The sequence below is a fragment of the Hylobates moloch genome, unplaced genomic scaffold (assembly GCF_009828535.3).
Source record: "Hylobates moloch isolate HMO894 unplaced genomic scaffold, HMol_V3 SCAFFOLD_10, whole genome shotgun sequence".
NCBI lineage: Eukaryota > Metazoa > Chordata > Mammalia > Primates > Hylobatidae > Hylobates > Hylobates moloch.
In genome coordinates, this window is record NW_026652285.1 from 81003191 (window position 1) to 81022409 (window position 19219).

General features: G+C 40.1%; 1 protein-coding gene across 6 annotated transcripts in view; it reads right to left on the reverse strand.

Annotated features, from left to right (window-relative positions):
• The window catches only part of ELP1 (elongator acetyltransferase complex subunit 1), a 68115-nt gene that overhangs the window by 6541 nt on the left and 42355 nt on the right, over window positions 1-19219 (reverse strand). For 2 of the 6 annotated variants that reach the window (XM_058444762.1, XM_058444763.1), the window contains 9 exons: window positions 18570-18667; window positions 16778-16983; window positions 14919-14976; window positions 6598-6660; window positions 6115-6217; window positions 4528-4641; window positions 3927-4038; window positions 3103-3230; window positions 2484-2638 (listed from right to left, as the gene is read on the reverse strand). In XM_058444762.1, the coding sequence (XP_058300745.1) occupies window positions 2484-2638; window positions 3103-3230; window positions 3927-4038; window positions 4528-4641; window positions 6115-6217; window positions 6598-6660; window positions 14919-14976; window positions 16778-16983; window positions 18570-18667 (1037 nt within the window). Of the gene's footprint in view, window positions 1-2483; window positions 2639-3102; window positions 3231-3926; window positions 4039-4527; window positions 4642-6114; window positions 6218-6597; window positions 6661-14918; window positions 14981-16777; window positions 16984-18569; window positions 18668-19219 lie in introns of those variants that run through there. The other 4 variants (XM_032164811.2, XM_032164809.2, XM_058444764.1 and 1 more) reach the window with 4 other exon arrangements.

Below are 19219 nucleotides of genomic sequence, written 5' to 3' on the forward strand. Positions count from 1 at the left end.
GACCATGAGAAGTCACTCACGGTATCCTGCACATACCACAACCATACTTCACCAATCAAAACCACAATCATAAAATTGATGTCTTAGAACTTAATGTGGGGGGGCATGGTGGCTTACACCTGTAATCTCAGCACTTTGGGAGGCCAAGGCAGGAGGATCACTTGAGGTCAGGAGTTCAAGACCAGCTTGGGCAACACAGCAAGAGTCCCCCTCCCCATGTCTAGGAAAAAATTTTAAAATTAGCTGGGCATGGTGGTGTGCACCTGTGGTCCCAATTACTCAGGAGACTGTGGTGGGAGGACTGCTTTAGCCCAGGCATTCGAGGCTGCAGCAAGCCATGATTGATCATACCGTCACTGCACTCTAGCCTGGGTGACAGAGCAAGAAAAAAATAAAATAAAATAAAATAAGACCTTAATGTGATCATGTGATCAGAAGAGAAGAGGGAAGGGGATGGCATGGGAGTGGTATTATAATCTTCAAGCCAGGCACAATGGCTCATGCCTGTAGTCCCAGCACTTTGGAGAGGTAAGGTGGGCAGACCACTTGAGTCCAGGAGTTGTTCAAGACCAGCGGGGACAACATGGTGACACCCTGTCTCTACAGAAAATTTGAAAATTAACCAGGTGTTGTGGCATGCACCTGTAGACCCAGCTATTCAAGAGGTTGAGGTAGGACGATCACCTGAGCCCAGGGTGGTGGATGATGCAGTGAGCAGTGATCACTGCACTCCAGCCTGGGCAACAGAGTGAGACCCTGTCTCAAAAAACAAAAACAATTATCTTCAAAAGTACTACAGTTTTGAAGATGATGATCACATTTCTTCTAAGAAATACCTATTATAATAAATTAAAGAAGTTGTGGGGCCCTGATTCCTAGTTGCTTTTATTTCAATGGTTCGTAAAGTGCTTTTACACGCACCCTCTTATTTAACCTTCAAAGCATTCTATTGAAGCACACAGAGAAGTCTTATGCCCATTTCTAAATGAGGAAATCAAGACACGATAAGCATATGTGTTTCTAAACAGTGAGCTGATTTGTAATCTCTCAGCTCCAACGCACCCTTCTATCCACTGTTTGTGGTGCTGGGGCTGGGCACCTGAAAGATATTCCTCCTTGCTGCTGGCTTCCCATCATGTCCTGCCTACAGTGAACACCAGAGGGAGAGTACAAAGCTGAAGGATGAACAAAAGATTTCTAGATTTCTTCCTTGATTGGCTGGCTTTTTTTTTTTTTTTAGATGGAGATTCGCTCTTGTTGCCCAGGTTGGAGTGCAATGGCGCGATCTTGGCTCATCACAACCTCCGCCTCCCAGGTTCAAGCGATTCTCTTGCCTCAGTCTCCTGAGTAGCTGGGATTACAGGCATATGCCACCATGCCCCGGTAATTTTGTATTTTTAGTAGAGACGGGGTTTCTCCATGTTGGCCACGTTAGTCACAAACTCCTGACCTCAGGTGATCTGCCTGCCTCGGTCTCCCAAAGTGCTGGGATTACAGGCGTGAGCCACCACTGCACCCGGCCCGACTGGCTGGCTTTTCCCCCAGCAGCAGCTATTCCTTCCAATTTCCATTTATTTCTGTACACTTGGAACCAGCCCCCCAAGAAATGCCAGGACTAGCTGGCTGGCACCCTCTTCTCAGAGGTTCAAGAGCCAGCTCTACAGGGCCCCACTTCTAGGCTTCTAAATTCTAATAATCCCCAACTCCTCCTCCTGTTCCCTCAGCTAGAGGGTAAAGCTGCTTCCTACAGTTACTATCTCAATGTCCTTCCTCTGTATTTCCCTTTTGCCTTGTTTAGTCCTCTAATACTTATTTAACCAAACCATATATTAAATTCTGTGATAAAATAATAGATAGGCTTTTGTTTTCCTTTCTAGATCTTGACTGATATACCAGCCTTTTTGAATCCAAATAAAAACTCTTAACAATAGACTTGAAGTATAAGAGAGTGAACAGAGGTATAAATAATAAACAGATGACAATACATTAGAATTCTGCGATACAAAGCTGATTGAGCCTTAAACACAACCCGCAAAGTCCATCATAACAACATAGAAGTGACAAGTCAAATTTTTCATAAAACAAAAGGAAAAGCAATTGCCTAGGGTCCCTTTAAAGCCTGATCCCATCCCTGAGTTCTGAAAGGAAAGTGAGAGGCTGTCTCTGATCCCATCTTCCCCCCCTCTCTCCCCACTCCAACCTCATTGAAGGCCAGGAGCAATCATGTGACTTTCCCATTTTCTCCATGACAGCTACTTCATCCAGAAAGAAAAATGATAGTCCATTTGACCTACGCCAAGGTGTACTAGTCACTCTACAGGCAAATATCAAATCTTACTGACAGCTTAAACATAAATTTAAGATAATTTAACTATGGCATCTTATGTTTTAAGAACAGAAAAACTTTTTGACTTGGGATTGTGTGAATACAATAACCCATGAAAATGATGAAAAAAATGCACACCGTCTTTGAGAAAACTTACAGGGGTAGCTGAATTCTGCTGGTAAGTAAGAGTCCAAATTTCTGGAAGTGACCTTTCCATCAACTGCAGAGTATCTTCAAAGGCCTTCTGTAATTCCCTTCCTTGTTCATCAAACTCAAAGAGAAAGAGTACCTTTAAAATATGGTACACTTCATCTAGAGAGAAGAGATTTGAAAGAGTGGTAAGTTATATTCCCAGCTCCACTGACAGAATCACACCATAGCTTCTATCCAAAGCCAAAAATTTCTATGATCCCACTGCAGGTCCTTTCTCCCACTTATCTTTTTTCTTCCCAAATGCTGGAATAATTAAACACATGTACTACAAAAAAAGAAAATCAAGCACACTGGGGGGCCTATGCAGAAAGCAGTGTCCCACAATTGCTTAAGCATTCTCCCAGTTCAGTTAAGGGGATGCCAAATGGAGGAAGGCTTCTCAGTTACCAGCTAAGAAGGGCTGCTTCAGGAATGTGTGCTGACATGACCCTTCCTGCTAAAAGTTCTCATCTTTCCTCAAATTGGGAAAATGGTAGCTTAATCACCTATTGAACTCTGCCTGTCTGTACTGCCTATTCACTATTGTTTGTGGTCAGGAATCATCATCAGGACTGAGAATATACCTTTCAGGTTTTCAGTGTTCTGCACCACTTCACTCAGTGCCTCCAGGAGGGCCAGGTCTTCCAGCGGACCGCCTTCTTTGAGGCTGTGCTTCTTCCGCTCTGCTTTTCGGCGATTCTTAGATGATCTCCTGTTAGAAATTACACAGATATTTTTAAGCCTCCTAAGTAGCTAGGACTACAGGCCTATGCTATCTTGCCTGGCTACTTTCTTGCAGTTGCTGATCACCCCACACAACTTCGCAGATCTCCATTTTAAATTCCTAAAGCATAATTCAGCTTGAATATATAATCTTGCATTGTTTTACACATCCCAAGCAAGACTATAAACTCTTATAACTCATATCTCCTTATAAGTTTTTGGTAACATCTACTGCATCTACCATATGGGTGTTGAATAAATATTTCTGACAAATTACTATATTTGGTAAAAGTGTTATGACTTATTTTACATTTATGGTCTCTTCCAATCCTGATTTTGAATTGAAGAAGCTTGATCTTTTCATTTTTTCAGTGCCTATAATTTAGTCACAACATTTGTTCAAAAAGTAAAATCAGATGTTAATATAAACTGAGCACTCAGAGGAGGAACTGCCTCATGGGTAATGGGAAAACACACAGGCCACAAAGCTGAGGAAGAAAACCTTCCAATGCCAAGTTTAATGTCTCAGATATGCTGGGAAAGTGTCTGAACAACTTCCACACAGTGTTGAAGAATATTCTCCCCACTCCCACTACGCTGTCCCAGTAGAAAACCAATCTATTTGCTTCCACTTTCCCCATATGCCCAGGATATGGTCAATGTGCTGAATCAATGTGACACGTACGCTGATATCCTGGAGTTACTATGGGAGTATTTGCCACTCATCTCACTGCCACTCACAACACTGCTAGTTTCAGAGAAGAGGTCTGACTCTTGGCCGTGGGGTACCTCATCATCTAGAAAAGAAGAACCAGAAGCCAATGAAAACACTGCTTGCTAATGTGTGGGTTTACTTTCAGGGCAGTAAATGAACTAGAGTCAACTGGGGCATATCAAAGGATGGATGAAAATGATTGTAAAGTTGATCTCAAAATGAATGAGATAATATTAAATATAGTAATTACTAATGTAAATCAGTAGTTTCCTGAACTTTTTTCTGGAAATGAGGAAACTCATTTTGTTAGACACGGAAGTGGTCAGCTGCTCTGGGTGAATGGGGGTCGGTGGGAATGTCTGGCAGAGCTCTCCCCATTCATGCTTGGTCCTGCCCTTCACCAACACACAAACATAGACACAGAGGGCCCGCAAGGGGCTCCACAGAAGCCTCACACTTGCCCATGGCACAGTAATCAGATTGCAGGAGGATCACCAAGCAACCTAGACAATGTGTGGCGTTACCCGACCCCAGTGCCCCGCACGTCGATGGCCTTCACGCAGACACTCACCCAGACCTGCCTGCTGGGCTTGCTCCTTGAGCTCTCGAACTACCAATAAACGTTTCTTGTGGCGACTGAATGTGGCTGTCTGAGAGTCCAGAAACGCCATATAATTTTTCTGGGCTGGAGATGCAGAATGGAAAATAGTTTGAGCATGAGGTTTAGGCAAAGAGAAAAAACTAAAGGCGGGAAGCAGTGAAGGGTTAAAATTCAGCAAAAAGAAAGAGGTTACTAGGTTTTCCAAGCGAGCTTTTTTTCCTTAATAAGCATTAACAAATTAGAGAGTGAGATTCCAGATCTTAGAGTTCATCAACATTATCCCAGAATATGCGCTACCACTGAACTTATAAAATCACCTGAACGAAGACTTGATATCTAACCAAGAGAGGATTGCGAAAAAAAAAAAAAAAGGGCGGTGGCGAAGTGGGGCACAGTTAACAAAAATAAGAAGAAAGTTACCTAAATGTTTCTGGCTAAACATCTATCAAAACGCCCATGGATGTGGAAAAAATGTATCTAATGATTTCTGAAAAACATTCTCAAATGGAAAAATACACAAGAAAAATAACACTAGTAGAATACATTTTAAAAAAAGCAAAATACTACCATCCAAGGATGCATTTTATTAATAGGTTTTGGGCCTATGCAGATGAATTATCGGCATTTATCTAAGAAAGGTTCTCATTAGTGGTGAAAATCCAACTAAGAGCTGGTTAGATTATTATAGATGAGGAATGATGCTTTCAGTACCCAGTTAGAGGTACCTAAAGTGAATGACATAAAAAGTACCCCAGCAACGTTTTAATTAGGATCGGGGAAGGGGGTGCAGACAAGGTAAGAATGTGCATACATGTAAATGTCAGAAAGGCCAGACGTTACTTATAGGGTAGATGTGCATAAAAATGCAGAACTTAAAATCAACCACTCCCTAAGGTTTCTGTAAGTCAAACTGATGTCCTTCTTCTCCACTTTGCTTTTAAGAGGTCACAGTGACCATCTGAGTATTCTAGAACTGGTAATATTCATATGTTCTCTAAGTACCACAAACTTCATTTGAAAAGGTAATTTTTTAAAAATACTTTGAAACGTTGAAACCTACATAAAAGTTGTAAGAGTTCAATGAACACACATATACCTTTCACTTCAATTTACCAATTATTAACATTTTGACATATTTTTTGCTTCCTATTTCTCTGCATGCATACACACATTATTACTTCTGTGGAACCTTTTAAGATTAAGGCAGAGATATGATCCTTCATTCCGAAATATTTCAGCATTTATCTCTTGAGAATAATAGGATATAACCACAACATGATTATTAAATGCCAGAAATTTATCACTGTTACATTATTATCTAATATAGTTCATATTCAAGTTTACTAACTATTCCCAAATACAAAGATTCTTAATCATATTTGATCACAGGTTTCTAACATTTAAATATTTTGTTACCATTTAATAGTTCAGGATATTTAAAAATTCTAGTGAGAATTAAATATTATATCCAGTGGGTAATTTTGATTGAGTCTACATGACATATTATTAAGAAAACACAGTAAATAGGAGGAAACTCTCTCATCTCTCTCTCCTCACCTTCTTCCAAATGAGGAATTCTATCTAAAATGGAACCCTCACCTTCTAAAATGGAAGGCTTTACATTGGTTTCTATAATATCCAGTCTGTTATATCTGTATACCTAGAAGGAAAAACACAGTAATTTTAGGAAGGAAAACTTCTAGTCACTGGAGAGTTAAGATACGTAGAAAGACATGGATTACTTTCAGAGGTAATCAGAATATTTTCCTGAAAAACAGGCCTCCTACAAGGCAGCCAAGGAAATTCAATTCTTTTCAGTAAAAAGACAGTAATATTTCAAATGTGGAGGATTAATTCCAAAATATTATCAAGAATGATAAAAACGGTTTTAAAAACACCGCTTTTCCTTAAGCCAGGAACCTGACCTATTTCTACTTATTTCACGAACCTCAGAAGACAAGAGATTCCAACTGACCTGGAATCCCTTGCTCGCTCTCTCTGCTTAGCACCCAACATCCAGAGGATTTAAAAGATTCTTACCAGCCTCAAAGCTTCTTCCCAGGCAGCTCCTTCTAACAGCAAGAGCACAGCTTCTTCATAATCCTGACAAGGGAACAGGAAGAAGACAACAAGTGAAGAGAACGTGTCAGATGTCATCACAGCCAACTACAAAACTAACCAGAGACCTGCCTCTATCTCCCTGGCCAGGGGAGAACTCCTAGTTCTCAACATCATGCCTATCCTAGAGTTCATGTCTCCATAAATATTGATACAAAAGATAAGGGAGGGGTGTAAATTCGGAAAATAATGACAAAACACAAGGTAAGCATCATCTCTTTGCATGCCCGGACATCAAAACCACCAGAAACGTCTGTTAGACATGCCCATCTCCCCAGCTTTACTACCAAGTTTGATTTAGCAGGTTTAGGTGGGCTCCAGAATTGTTAACAAGACCACCCTTTGAAAAAATAGTAGACTAGAATAGCAATCTTCTTTTTTTTGTTCTTTTTTTTTTTTTTTTTCCTCAGACAGGGTCTCACTCTGTCGCTCAGGCTGGGATGCAGTGGCATAATCATAGCTCACTGCAGCCTTGACCTCCTGGCCTCAAGTGATCCTCCTGCCTCAGTCTCCCATGTAGCTGGGACTACAGGCATATGCCACCACACCCAGCTAATTAAAAAAATGTTTTTAGACAGGGTCTCACTATGTTGTCCAGGCTGGTCTTGAACTCCTAGCCTCAAGCAATCCTCCTGTCTCAATCTGCCAAGCAGCTGGGTTTACAGGCCTTTGCTCATTTCAAAATTGATTTGTCTGGCTTTCTGTTGTTGAGTTGCAGGAGTTCCTTACATATTCTGGATATTAAACCTTTATCAGATATAGGATTTGCAAATATCTTCTTCCATTCTATATGCTGTCTTTTCACATTCTTGACAATGTCCTTGATATACAAAAGTTCTTAATTTTTATTAAATCCAATTTATCAATTTATTGATTGTGTTTTTGGTATAATTCTAACCATCCATTGCCAAATCCAAAGTCATGAAGATTTAACCCTGTTTTCTTCTAAGAGTTTTATAGTTTCGCTTTGCTTTTGAGACAGGGTCTTGTTCTGTTGTCCAGGCTGAAGTGCAGTGGCATGAACTCAGCTCACTGCAGTCTCAAACTTATGGGCTCAGGAAATTTTGCCGCCTTGGCCTCCCAAGAAGTTGGGACTACAGGTGCACACCACCAAGCCTGGCTAATTGTGTTTTTATTTTTTGTAGAAACAAGGTCTTTCTATGTTACCCAGGCTGGTCTCAAACCCCTGGGCTCAAGTGATCGTCCCACCTCAACTTCTCAAAGTGCTGGAATCACAGGCGTGAACCTCTGTGCCCAGCCTTCAAGAGTTTTACAGTTTTAGCTCTTAAATTTTTGCTGATCCACTTTGAGTGGCCAGCAGTTTTTGAAAACTCGGAAAACACTGAATCTTTTGGAAAAAAAAAAAAAAAGAATAAACATGAAAGGTCATCTAAAAATTTCCTTAAACAATCATTGATCACTTAAAGCAAAAGCAATAACAAAGTATTATGGAGTGAATACTCTTGAAAGGTTTTTACACTATATATATGAAGTAGTATACTATTATCTGAAGATATGGTCAATTAATGATATTTACTATAAATCCTAGAGCAACCACTAAAATACTGAAATGAAGAAGTGTAGCTAATAAGCCAACAGTGGAGGTAAAATGGAATTATGAAGAATACTAAATCCAAAGGAAAGCAAAAAAAGAAAAAACAAGAAACAAAGGACCAATGAAACAAAAAGAAAACAAACAGCAAGACTGTAGGTTTAAATCTAACTATATTGGTAATCACATTCAATGCAAATGTTTAAACTCTCCAATTAAAAGGCAGAGACTGTCAAATTAGATTAAAAAAAAAAAGAACCAACTAATGCTATCAACAAGGAACCCACCTTCAAAATAAAGACTACATTCAGCTAGATTAAAAGTAAAAGGATAGAAAAAGATATGCAATGAAAAGACTAACGAAGAGAAGGCTGGAAGAATTATATTAATAACATTAAAGTCAAATTCAGAATTAGGAATAGTTAACAGAGAAAGAAGGATATCAAAATGAATACATCTAGAACATACTCATAAGCATGTATGCACCTATAACAGAGCTTCAAAATACATTAAACAAACACTGGTAGAATGAAAGGAGAAATAGACAAACACATTATTGCAGTGGGAGACTTTAACACTTTCCCAGTCATTGATAGAGCAAGTAGTGAGGAAATCAATAAGGATATAAAAAACTAGAACAGCATGATCAATCTAATCTAACTGACATCTATAGAACACTCCATCCAATAATAGTAGATTTCATATTATTTTCAAATACACACACAACATTCTGTAAAACAGACCATATCATAAATTAAAATAAATTATAAATATAAATAAAATGTATGTTCTCTAATCACAACAAAATTAAAGTAGAAATTAATAACAAAAAGATGGCTGGCAAATCTCCAATATCTGCAAGTTAAACATACTTCTAAATAAGCCAAGGTTCAATAAAGAAATCGCAAGGGAAATTAGGAAATGAAAACAAAACATTTCAACATTTGTATAATGTAACTAAAACAGTCCTTGAGGAAAATTATGGCATTATATGCTTAAACTATAAAGTAAGGAATCATCTCAAATCAATGGCTTTAAGCCATCACCTTGGCCAGGCACAGTGGCTTACACATGGAATCCCAGCACTTTGGGAGGCAGAGGTGGAGGGATGACTTGAGGCCAGGAGTTTCAGGCCAGCGTGGGCAACATAGTAACACCCCATCTCTACAAAAAAAAAATTAAAAATTAGCCAGGCATGGTGGCATGCACCTGTAATTCCAAATACTCTGCAGGCTGAGGGGGGAGGATAGCTTGAATGCAGGAGTTTGAGACTGCAGTGAGCCATGATCGTGCCACTGCACTCCAGCCTGAGCAAGAGTGGGACCCTGTTTCTTTAAAAAAAAACAAAAGAAAAAAATAAGAAAAAAATAAAAGCTGTCACCTAGAAAAATAAAGAGCAAATAAAATAATAAACAGAAAATAATTAAAAAATGAATGATACAGAATACAGAAAAATCATAGAGAAAATCAATGAAACAGTTCATTCTTTAACAAGATAAATAAAATTGATAAACCTCTGGCCAGAATAATCAGAAAAAAAGAAGACACATCAATATCTAGAATGAAAGGACGTCACCACAGACCCTACGGACAATAAGAGAATAATATAAACACTTCATGCCAATAAATCTGACAATTTAGATGAACAAATTCTCTGAAAGACATAAACTACCAATGCTCATTCCAGAAGACACAGATAAACTTGAATAGGCTAATGTCTACTAAAGTAACTGAATTAATAGTGAAAAACTTTCATTAAAGAAAACTCCTGGCTGAGATGGCCTTACTGGTATATTCTACTAAACATTTAAGGAAAAAAATATCTCCCAAGAGCTGGGAGAAAGAGCTGAGCTGTCAGGTGTTGGAGTAGCTGATCAAAGCAACACGTCAAAAATGAATTAAGCCTTCAGGCATTGCACTGGTATAAGCAAGAGGCTAAAACCAGGGAAAGCACCAACTCTCTCTGTTCCATTTTTTCCCAAGGAACAACTCACTGGTCAAGAGTCAGCTGGATCCACACAGACATGAGGGTTGGTTCACTGTTGAAGGAGCTTGGAAAAAAAGGCTTTAGCAGTTTGATGGATCTTGGGGGTATGGGTGCAAAGGAAGGGGGCTAAGGGTGGAAAAGTACTGCGTAGTGAGTCACAGTGGAAAAAAATGTCAAGGTTTTTCCACTCCTTCTTGCATAAACAGGCCTTGGCAGAGGTGCCTGAAGAAGACCTTGGCCCATGGCCTCAGATAGAGAGACCTAGGAATGAAAGTGCCAGGACTCTGAATGCAAATACTGTTATAGGAGCATGACTAACTGGGGGCCCTGAGTCCTTGACTGCAACTCCCTTTAGAAACTGTAATGCATTGGCAGTACACCAAGTCTGGTGTAGGGAGGGCAGCCTTTCCTCATGTGGCCTCCTAGGTAAAGTCTGTAATTGTTTATGGTCAGGTCTGAAATATCACACATAGGTTTTTAACCATGAGCCAGACTCTCATACCAATTCTACATGAAATCCTCCAGAAAACAGAAGTGTAAAGGACACCACCCTTCATTTTATGACAGCAGCATTATCCTGATGCCCAAAACATAGCAAAGACAGGAAAAAACTACAAACCAATACCCCTCGTGAACACAAACACAAAAATCCTCAAGAAAATTTTCGTAAATCTAATCTACCAGGAGAGAAAAAGGGAAATAAATATATAATACCAAGTGGAGTTGAATCCAGAGATGCAAGGTTGGTTTAACAGTAGAAAATCAATCACCTAGTCCCCCAAATCACTGGTCTAAAAACAAAAACTCATCATACTTGAAAATGCATTTGACAAAATTCAACACCCATTCATGATAAAAACTCTCAGAACAAGGAACAGAAGGGGATTTCCTCAAACCAAGAGGGCAGGAATTGGCAATTTTCTCCTGTAAAAGATTAGACAGTAAATATTTTAGGCCTTATGGGCCAAACTATCTCTGTCACAACTCTTAAACTCTGCTGCTGTAGTGTTAAAGCAGCCATAGACAAGATGTAAACTAATGAGCATGGCTATGCTCCAATAAAACTTTATTTACAAAAACGGGTGGCATGCTGGATTTGTCACAGGTTGTAGTTTGCCAACTCTGCAATAGAGAGCATTTAAAAAAAAAAGCAAATATCAGGCCAGGCACGGATGCTCATGCCTGTAATCCCAGCACTTTGGGAGGCTGAGACAGGTGAACTGCTTGAACCCAACAGTTCAAGACCAGCCTGGGCAATATGGCAAAACCCCATCCCTACAAAAAATACAAAAATTAGCCAGGCATGGTGGCATGTTCCTGTAGTCCCAGCTACTCAGTCCCAGGCTGAGGTGGGAGGATCGCTTGAGCCCAGGAGATCAAGGTTGTAGTGAGCTGAGATCACATGACTGCACTCCAGCTTGGGTGACGGAGCAAGACTCTGTCTCAAAAATAAAATAATATATAGTAAAATTTTAAAAAAGCAAACATGATACTTAATGCTAAAAGACAAGTGAATTTTCTCCAATATCAGGAAAAAGGCAAGGATGTTCACTCTTAACACTTCTATTCAACACCACATTGGAAGCCCTAGAAAATGCAATACAGACAGGAAAAAGTACTGACTGTAAGAAAGACATAAAACTATATTTATAGAAACCATGTTTGTTAATGTAGAAAATCCTAGAGAATACACCCAAGAGCTTCTAGAACTAATAAATGAGTTTAGCAAGGTTGCAGGATACAAGGTCAATTATACAGCCTCCCTGCAAAACACTTCAGCTATATTTCTATATACTAGTAACAAAACATTAGAAAATGAAATTAAAAACTAGTCAAGCCTTGAGATGAATCCAGCCCCGGCCAACACCTTAATTGCAGCCTTATAAAGGACCCTGAGCCAGAGGCCCCAGCTAAGCCCAGCCAAGATTCTTGGCCCATTGAAAAAGTGGGATAATAGGGTCTGTTGTTTTAAGCTGCCAGCTTTTAAGGTAAGTTGTTACATAGCAATAGATAATACACCTAGTGTCACAGTAATACACCCAGTGTTGGTGAGTATAGGAGTCACTGAAGCACTCTCACATATCACTGGGGGGAATGCAAAATGATACAGCCACTGCAGATTAGTTCTGCAACTTCTTAAAAAGTTAAACATCCACTTACCACGGGATGTGGCATTCCCACTCTTGTCCCCATAAAGACCTGTACTAGAATGTTCATGGCTGCGTTATTCGTAATAACCCCAAACTGAAAACAATCCAAATGTACATCAACTGGTGAATAGATCAACAAATTCTGACATATACATACAATGGGATACTATTCAGCAATACGAAGGAATAAACTACAACATGGATGCATCTCCAATGCACTACGTGAGTGAAAGGAGCCAGACTAAAGACTACATACCATATGGCTCTGTTTATATGAAATTCTAGATAATGTGAAACTTTACTGACTGATCAGTTTGCCAAAGGCTGGCAGTGGAGGCAGAAGGCTGACTGCAAAAGGGGAAGTAGGGAACTTTTGGGGGTGTTAGAAATGTTCTAGATCATGAGTGCAATGGTGATTACACAGCTACAAACATCTGTCAAAATGTACTGAATTCTTCATCTAAAATTGGTGAATTAACTTTATTATATGTAAATTATACAACTGTACAACACATAATTTTATTACATGTAAATTACACGAAATAATTTTATGCATTAATCTTCATTCACAAAGAAAAAAAGATAATGGCATCTTATCCATTTAATTAACCCTCTATGTGGTATATCTTTCCATCCCAACCTATCTACCCTTTCAGGTATGTTTCATTCACTGGTATTTTCAATTCAATCACCCAACAAATATTCTCTCCAGGATCTAATTATATAAAGTTTTGGTTATCTTCTTTCACTCACTGTTATTACACAAGAGACAACTAAATATTTTTAAAGCACAATTAAATTACATAAATGTGCTATCAGTAACAACTGTAAAAAACACTCTCTCATAGGCGTGGGCAAGGACTTCATGTCTAAAACACCAAAAGCAATGGCAACAAAAGCCAAAATCGACAAATGGGATCTCATTAAACTAAAGAGCTTCTGCACAGCAAAAGAAACTACCATCAGAGTGAACAGGCAACCTACAGAATGGGAGAAAATTTTTGCAACCTACTCATCTGACAAAGGGCTAATATCCAGAATCTACAATGAACTCAAACAAATTTACAAGAAAAAAACAACCCCATCAAAAAGTGGGCAGAGGACATGAACAGACACTTCTCAAAAGAAGACATTTATGCAGCCAAAAAACACATGAAAAAATGCTCATCATCACTGGCCATCAGAGAAATGCAAATCAAAACCACAGTGAGATACCATCTCACACCAGTTAGAATGGCCATCATTAAAAAATCAGGAAACAACAGGTGCTGGAGAGGATGTGGAGAAATAGGAACACTTTTACACTGTTGGTGGGACTGTAAACTAGTTCAACCATTGTGGAAGTCAGTGTGGCGATTCCTCAGGGATCTCGAACTAGAAATACCATTTGACCCAGCCATCCCATTACTGGGTATATACCCAAAGGACTATAAATCATGCTGCTATAAAGACACATGCACACGTATGTTTATTGCAGCACTATTCACAATAGCAAAGACTTGGAACCAACCCAAATGTCCAACAACGACAGACTGGATTAAGAAAATGTGGCACATATACACCATGGAATACTATGCAGCCATAAAAAATGATGAGTTCGTGTCCTTTGTAGGGACATGGATGAAACTGGAAAACATCATTCTCAGTAAACTATCGCAAGGACAAAAACCAAACACCGCATGTTCTCACTCACAGGTGGGAATTGAACAATGAGATCTCATGGACACAGGAAGGGGAACATCACACTCCGGGGACTGTTGTGGGGTGGGGGGAGGGGGGAGGGACAGCATTAGGAGATACACCTAATCCTAAATGACGAGTTAATGGGTGCAGGAAATCAACATGGCACATGGATACATAGGTAACAAACCTGCACATTGTGCACATGTACCCTAAAACCCTAAAGTATAATAAAAAAAAAAAAGAAAATAAATAAATAAAAATGTAATAAATATTCAAAAAAAAAAAAAAAAAACACTCTCTCATCAAAGGTCAAAACTCTGCAAGGCAATAATCCCTGGTGTCAACTGTGCACCTGTGTACTGTTAGTCTGTGGCCAGTGTTACTGCAGTTTTATTATTTTCATAATAAATCCTGTAATACTACCAAATGCTCATATGAGTACTTATAATCTGCTGTACCTCCAGGTCCCTGAGGTAAAAGAGACATTTCCAATAGAGAGAATGGGAGTAAAAGCCAAGAGTATGTAGCCTTCGATAATCCTGTTTTATAATGGTCCTTTCTCATTGTTTCTACTTTGGCAAACTCTATTTTAAAAAGCACAGCTACCTTGAGATATCATTAAGTACTTTCTACCAAGGTCAAACCAGTAGTGTGTTAAAGTAGAGCCCTTTCATATTCTACCTCACAAAACTTAGAGATGTACTAAATTTAGATTTCCAAGTCAAGCCAGCAAGATAAGACCTCTGGGGCAAACACTATCTCTGGACTTAACAACTATGCACAGTTCCTTTAACTTTCATCATCACTAAGATACAATTGAGAAGACCTTTCTTGCTGACTGGGGGGTTTAGAAGGGAGGAATTGAGTTTACCTGGGCATACTCTTCCAAAACCTTAGCTGCGTCAATGTGCTTCCTCTGCTCAACCAGCCTTCCTGTAGAGACAATAAGCACCAGTTGACTATAAAGTTAAACAGATTCTTTGGCACAAGTGCTTCTTTAATATGTCTTTATTATGTATGAAACTATGTACTTTCTGAATTTCTGTGAGGCAACAGGTATATACACCATAGAGTCCTATCTTAAATGGCAGCTAGAATCTAAATTTAGCACAGGAATTGAAAATCATATACAGCCAAAATTAGCCTTGAAAGATGCTTCCAAAGCATGTATATGGGAAAATGACCTGGTATCTCTCACTAAACCACTTTGTCCCTTAACAGTAAGAGACCACTATTTCTTTGATTGAGTACTACTAGATGGAGGTAGCTGACTTATGTTTGAGTCATGCAGTGTCTTTAGATCCTAGAATCACTCTCAGCCCAATTGAGATAAACCACACTGAGAGGCACAGAGAACCTGAGGCTTTTGAAGGAGCTGGCAGATTCCGGTCTCTCATTGCATTCTCACTCCAGGGCATATATCACTAAAAAAGTAGGTAAAATCACCTCCACTATTTAAATAGTTACCTTTTCTTTCTTTTGCTCTCTTGTGTAAACTGCCTACGTTAAATGTACACACAGAGTGACTCCAGTGTGTAACATTTCTCAAACATCTTTGACCATTGCCCTCCCCACCTACTTTTGCTAAACATCTGAGAAAAACTAGAAATACTCCCTTATAAGACATGGGAAATAGCAAGCTAAGAGCTGTAACGAATAGAAGATAAAAGATCCAAGAACAGAGATAGAAGGTATAAACACCAATATCATAAATTTCTAAAGCAGAAAGAAACAATGGAGACCGAATGAATAAACTACAAGGCCTGAAATAAGGAATTCTCGACATTTGTAAAAAGAGGCCAGCTTGGAAACGGAGGGATTTGGGAAGGACTAATAACCAGAAAAAGAAAAGTGATAATCCCATACACTGTTAGAATCCCAAGAAAAAAAGAATACTGCAAATGACAAAGAAGGACTGGTACATAAATTTAACAGGATAGAGTTCGGAATTTTTTTAGGACTGCTTTTTATTTTCTTTGAGATCTCAACAATATTTACAAGTTAGGGAAAAAAATATGCCAGTCATTGCTTTACTTCAAGCACTGCTGAGAGGACCAGAGCTTCTGCTCATCTCTTTTCACAGGTGTCCTTACCCTTTCCTCCACTCTGGTACTAGAGCCTGGAACCAGCCTTGCCTCTGGTTCGGGCAACCCTTGTCCCTGATGCAGCTAAACTGCCTTTGCTTTCAGAATGCTTGGACATTTGGCCTTTTTTTCCCCCACCTCATTCCTGGCTATTCCAACAACCTACTGTCTATACCAGAATGGATCCATCCCAAAATTCATCTTTACCTTCTTAGAGGGCACAGCCCATCCAGCTACCTGGTGTGGCCGAGATGGAATAGAAGGTGATAGTTTAACTTCCATCCAGGTCATTTCCAACTTAAAGGTAAATGTTTTACCACGACTCTAACTTCTCCCCACCCTCCTTCCTTCCCCACAGATGTGGAGATAACCCAGCTACAACCATCTGCCTAAAAGGTTGCAGAGCCACACAACGGAAGGGCCTATAAATCCCTATGGGAGAAATAAACTTCTTTCCATATTGGGCCACTGCATTCTGGGACTCTTGCTGTAGTAGCTTATCCTTTAAAGCATTCTAAATTAATTTTTATCAGTGAGAATGAGACTGTCTCAGGGTATTCTGCCCTAAATTTATTTGCAAAAATACCAAACAAAAGAAATAAATTTTTTAAAAGCTTTGTAGATGTAGACATATAAATGATTGTACTTACCTGCCAGAGTTCTGCCCAGGCCCGCCAGCTGGTCTTTGGTAAAGTTAAGCTGGGCTGCCACACAGAGGGCTTGCTTCCAGTTGCCACATGTCAGAAAGGCTGAGAGAGCTTTCTCGTGGGCACCACAACGGGCAAATATGAGCCCCGCTGGCTCATACATGTGCTCCTGCATCAGGTGCTCCCCATAAGCAATGCTGATATCCTGTGACAAGAGGAGATTTAGGACTGAGGAGGAAACATGACAATCATTTCTCTAAAGCTCCAGGGTAGCTGCCTTAGTTCCTATACTTGAAACTCCCTTGAAAGAATTACCTGGGAAAATCTTACAGTTGATCAGTTAGTGCAATCATTTTTTCATTCAAAACCTTACTGAAGATGTGCCATTTATTCACTCAACAAATAATTACTCTTCACTACATATGCACCGTTCTGGGCAGTATGGATATTACAGCAAGGCAAAAAATCAAACCAAACAAATGAAAAACCATATTAAGAACCACCACCAAGTTGCTGCTCTTATAGTAACAGAGGATGGACTTATGGAAAAAATACAGTCTATAGCATAATGGCAAAGGTGGATAAAGGGACAGAGGACAGTCTCCTCGCAGCCCTCAGGGAGTGTGAGCTCTAACAGCTGTCAGGAGAATAAACCACGTGATGAGACAGGGGACAGCGTCCAGGCAGAGGGTACAGAAGGCACCACGGCCATGCAGCAGGAATGCGTATAGCAGGTCTGAGGAGTAACAGGACGGCCAGTGTGACTGGAGCAGAGAGAGTGTGGGAGAGAATGAAAAACAAGGGCGAAGAGGTAGCCACTGGCCAAATCCTCGATTCTCCAGGCTGGATGTTAGGCAGAGATTCAGAGAGGAATACAACATGGAGTCTCTGCCCTTAAGGAGCCCACAGTCTGGTGGAGGAGACAAAGCAGCTAATCAGCAGTTTGACAAATGCAATCACCAAGGTGAGGGCAGGCTGCTCTGGGAGCTCAGTGTTTGGCGCCTGGTCCAGGAATGGCATTCAGGAGTAACCCAAGGGTTCTGATGGACAAATGGGGCTAAAGGAAGGCTGGTAGGTAGAGAAATGGCAGAGGACTCACATGATGTGACATCTGTAGAACTACCTACAAGTAACTGGGAATGTGGACAGTGGCAGAAGCTGGTGCTAAAGAAGCTGGCAGGGGCTTGATCAAAGAAAGATGTGTACATTGTCTAAGGACAAATTGAAAATGGTGATGCTGGTGGCATGGTAGAGTGGTGGTTAATGGCATGGGCAGGGTGGTCAGGCAGCCTGGGCTCTGTATCCCAGGTCCAGCACTTTGTAGCTCTGGATCCTCAGGCAAGTTGCTTCCTCATCTACAAATTGTGTACAGCACCCTATTAGGTTGTTAAGAGGATCATATAACACATTTAACTTATAAGCAAAGTGTGTGGTATATAAAAAAAGCTGAAGGGATGCTTTTTTAAACAAACAAAACTTTCCCTTTATGCTGACATATATGGGAAAGATCTGTACTTCTTAGGATGATCAGTCTTACAGCAGTGAGGTTGGGCTAGAGGAGGGGGGGGAAGGAAGAAGGGAACCCCATGGGGAAGGTGCTGTGGTACTCCAGATGAGGAATCAGAGAACAGGTCAGGACCATTCTCCCAGATAAGAAGTTCAAATTGAGGCTAATTAGTTTTAAGACAAATTTTTGAAGCCAAGGATGGTGTTATGAACTTAGGATCCTCACTCCTTTCCTACCAAAGCAAAAAGCAAAACCAGGACAGCCTCATTTCACACACCACATACCTGGTACTGTTGTGAGCTTGCTGAATATAACTTCAGAGCTTCGTTATACAAGTTTTTATCTTTTATCAAGTTTAAGCATTCTGGGAAGTACTCAGGTCCTGCAGGAAAAAGACGCACACAAAGACAGGCTTAAGACATGGGAAGCATAATGGACTTCATTTATACCAATGGTCACCAAACAAAATAAATGAGGAACTTCTTAAGACCTAAATAATCAGAGAATCTGAAGAAAGGGATCCTGGAATTTGAATTTTTAAGGAGCACCACTGCAGATTCTGAGGCAAGAGAAGCACTGATTGGGATCAGCATCCTACTTCAGAGTCCCGCTTTCCAGCCCAGTGTTTTCTCAGCCTCCTTGAAAAGACATCGTCTGGGAAGCTTATTAGACACATGCACGCCTCAGTCCTATCCCAGACCAGCTGAATCAGATTCTCCAAGCATGCCAGCAGCTGAAGGCTTAATATGCACCCCAAGTGATTCTTCCTTTCCCCGCTGTCAGTCCTCAGTAAAGAATCACAACTGCTCCAGCATGGGAAGAACAACTGGCACCCCATCACTGTCAATTAAAACCGTGTCTTGCAGGGCACGGGGAGGTGGCCTCATCACTCTCTCCAGACAAGCAGATTTTCCCTGACATATCTGCAAACAGC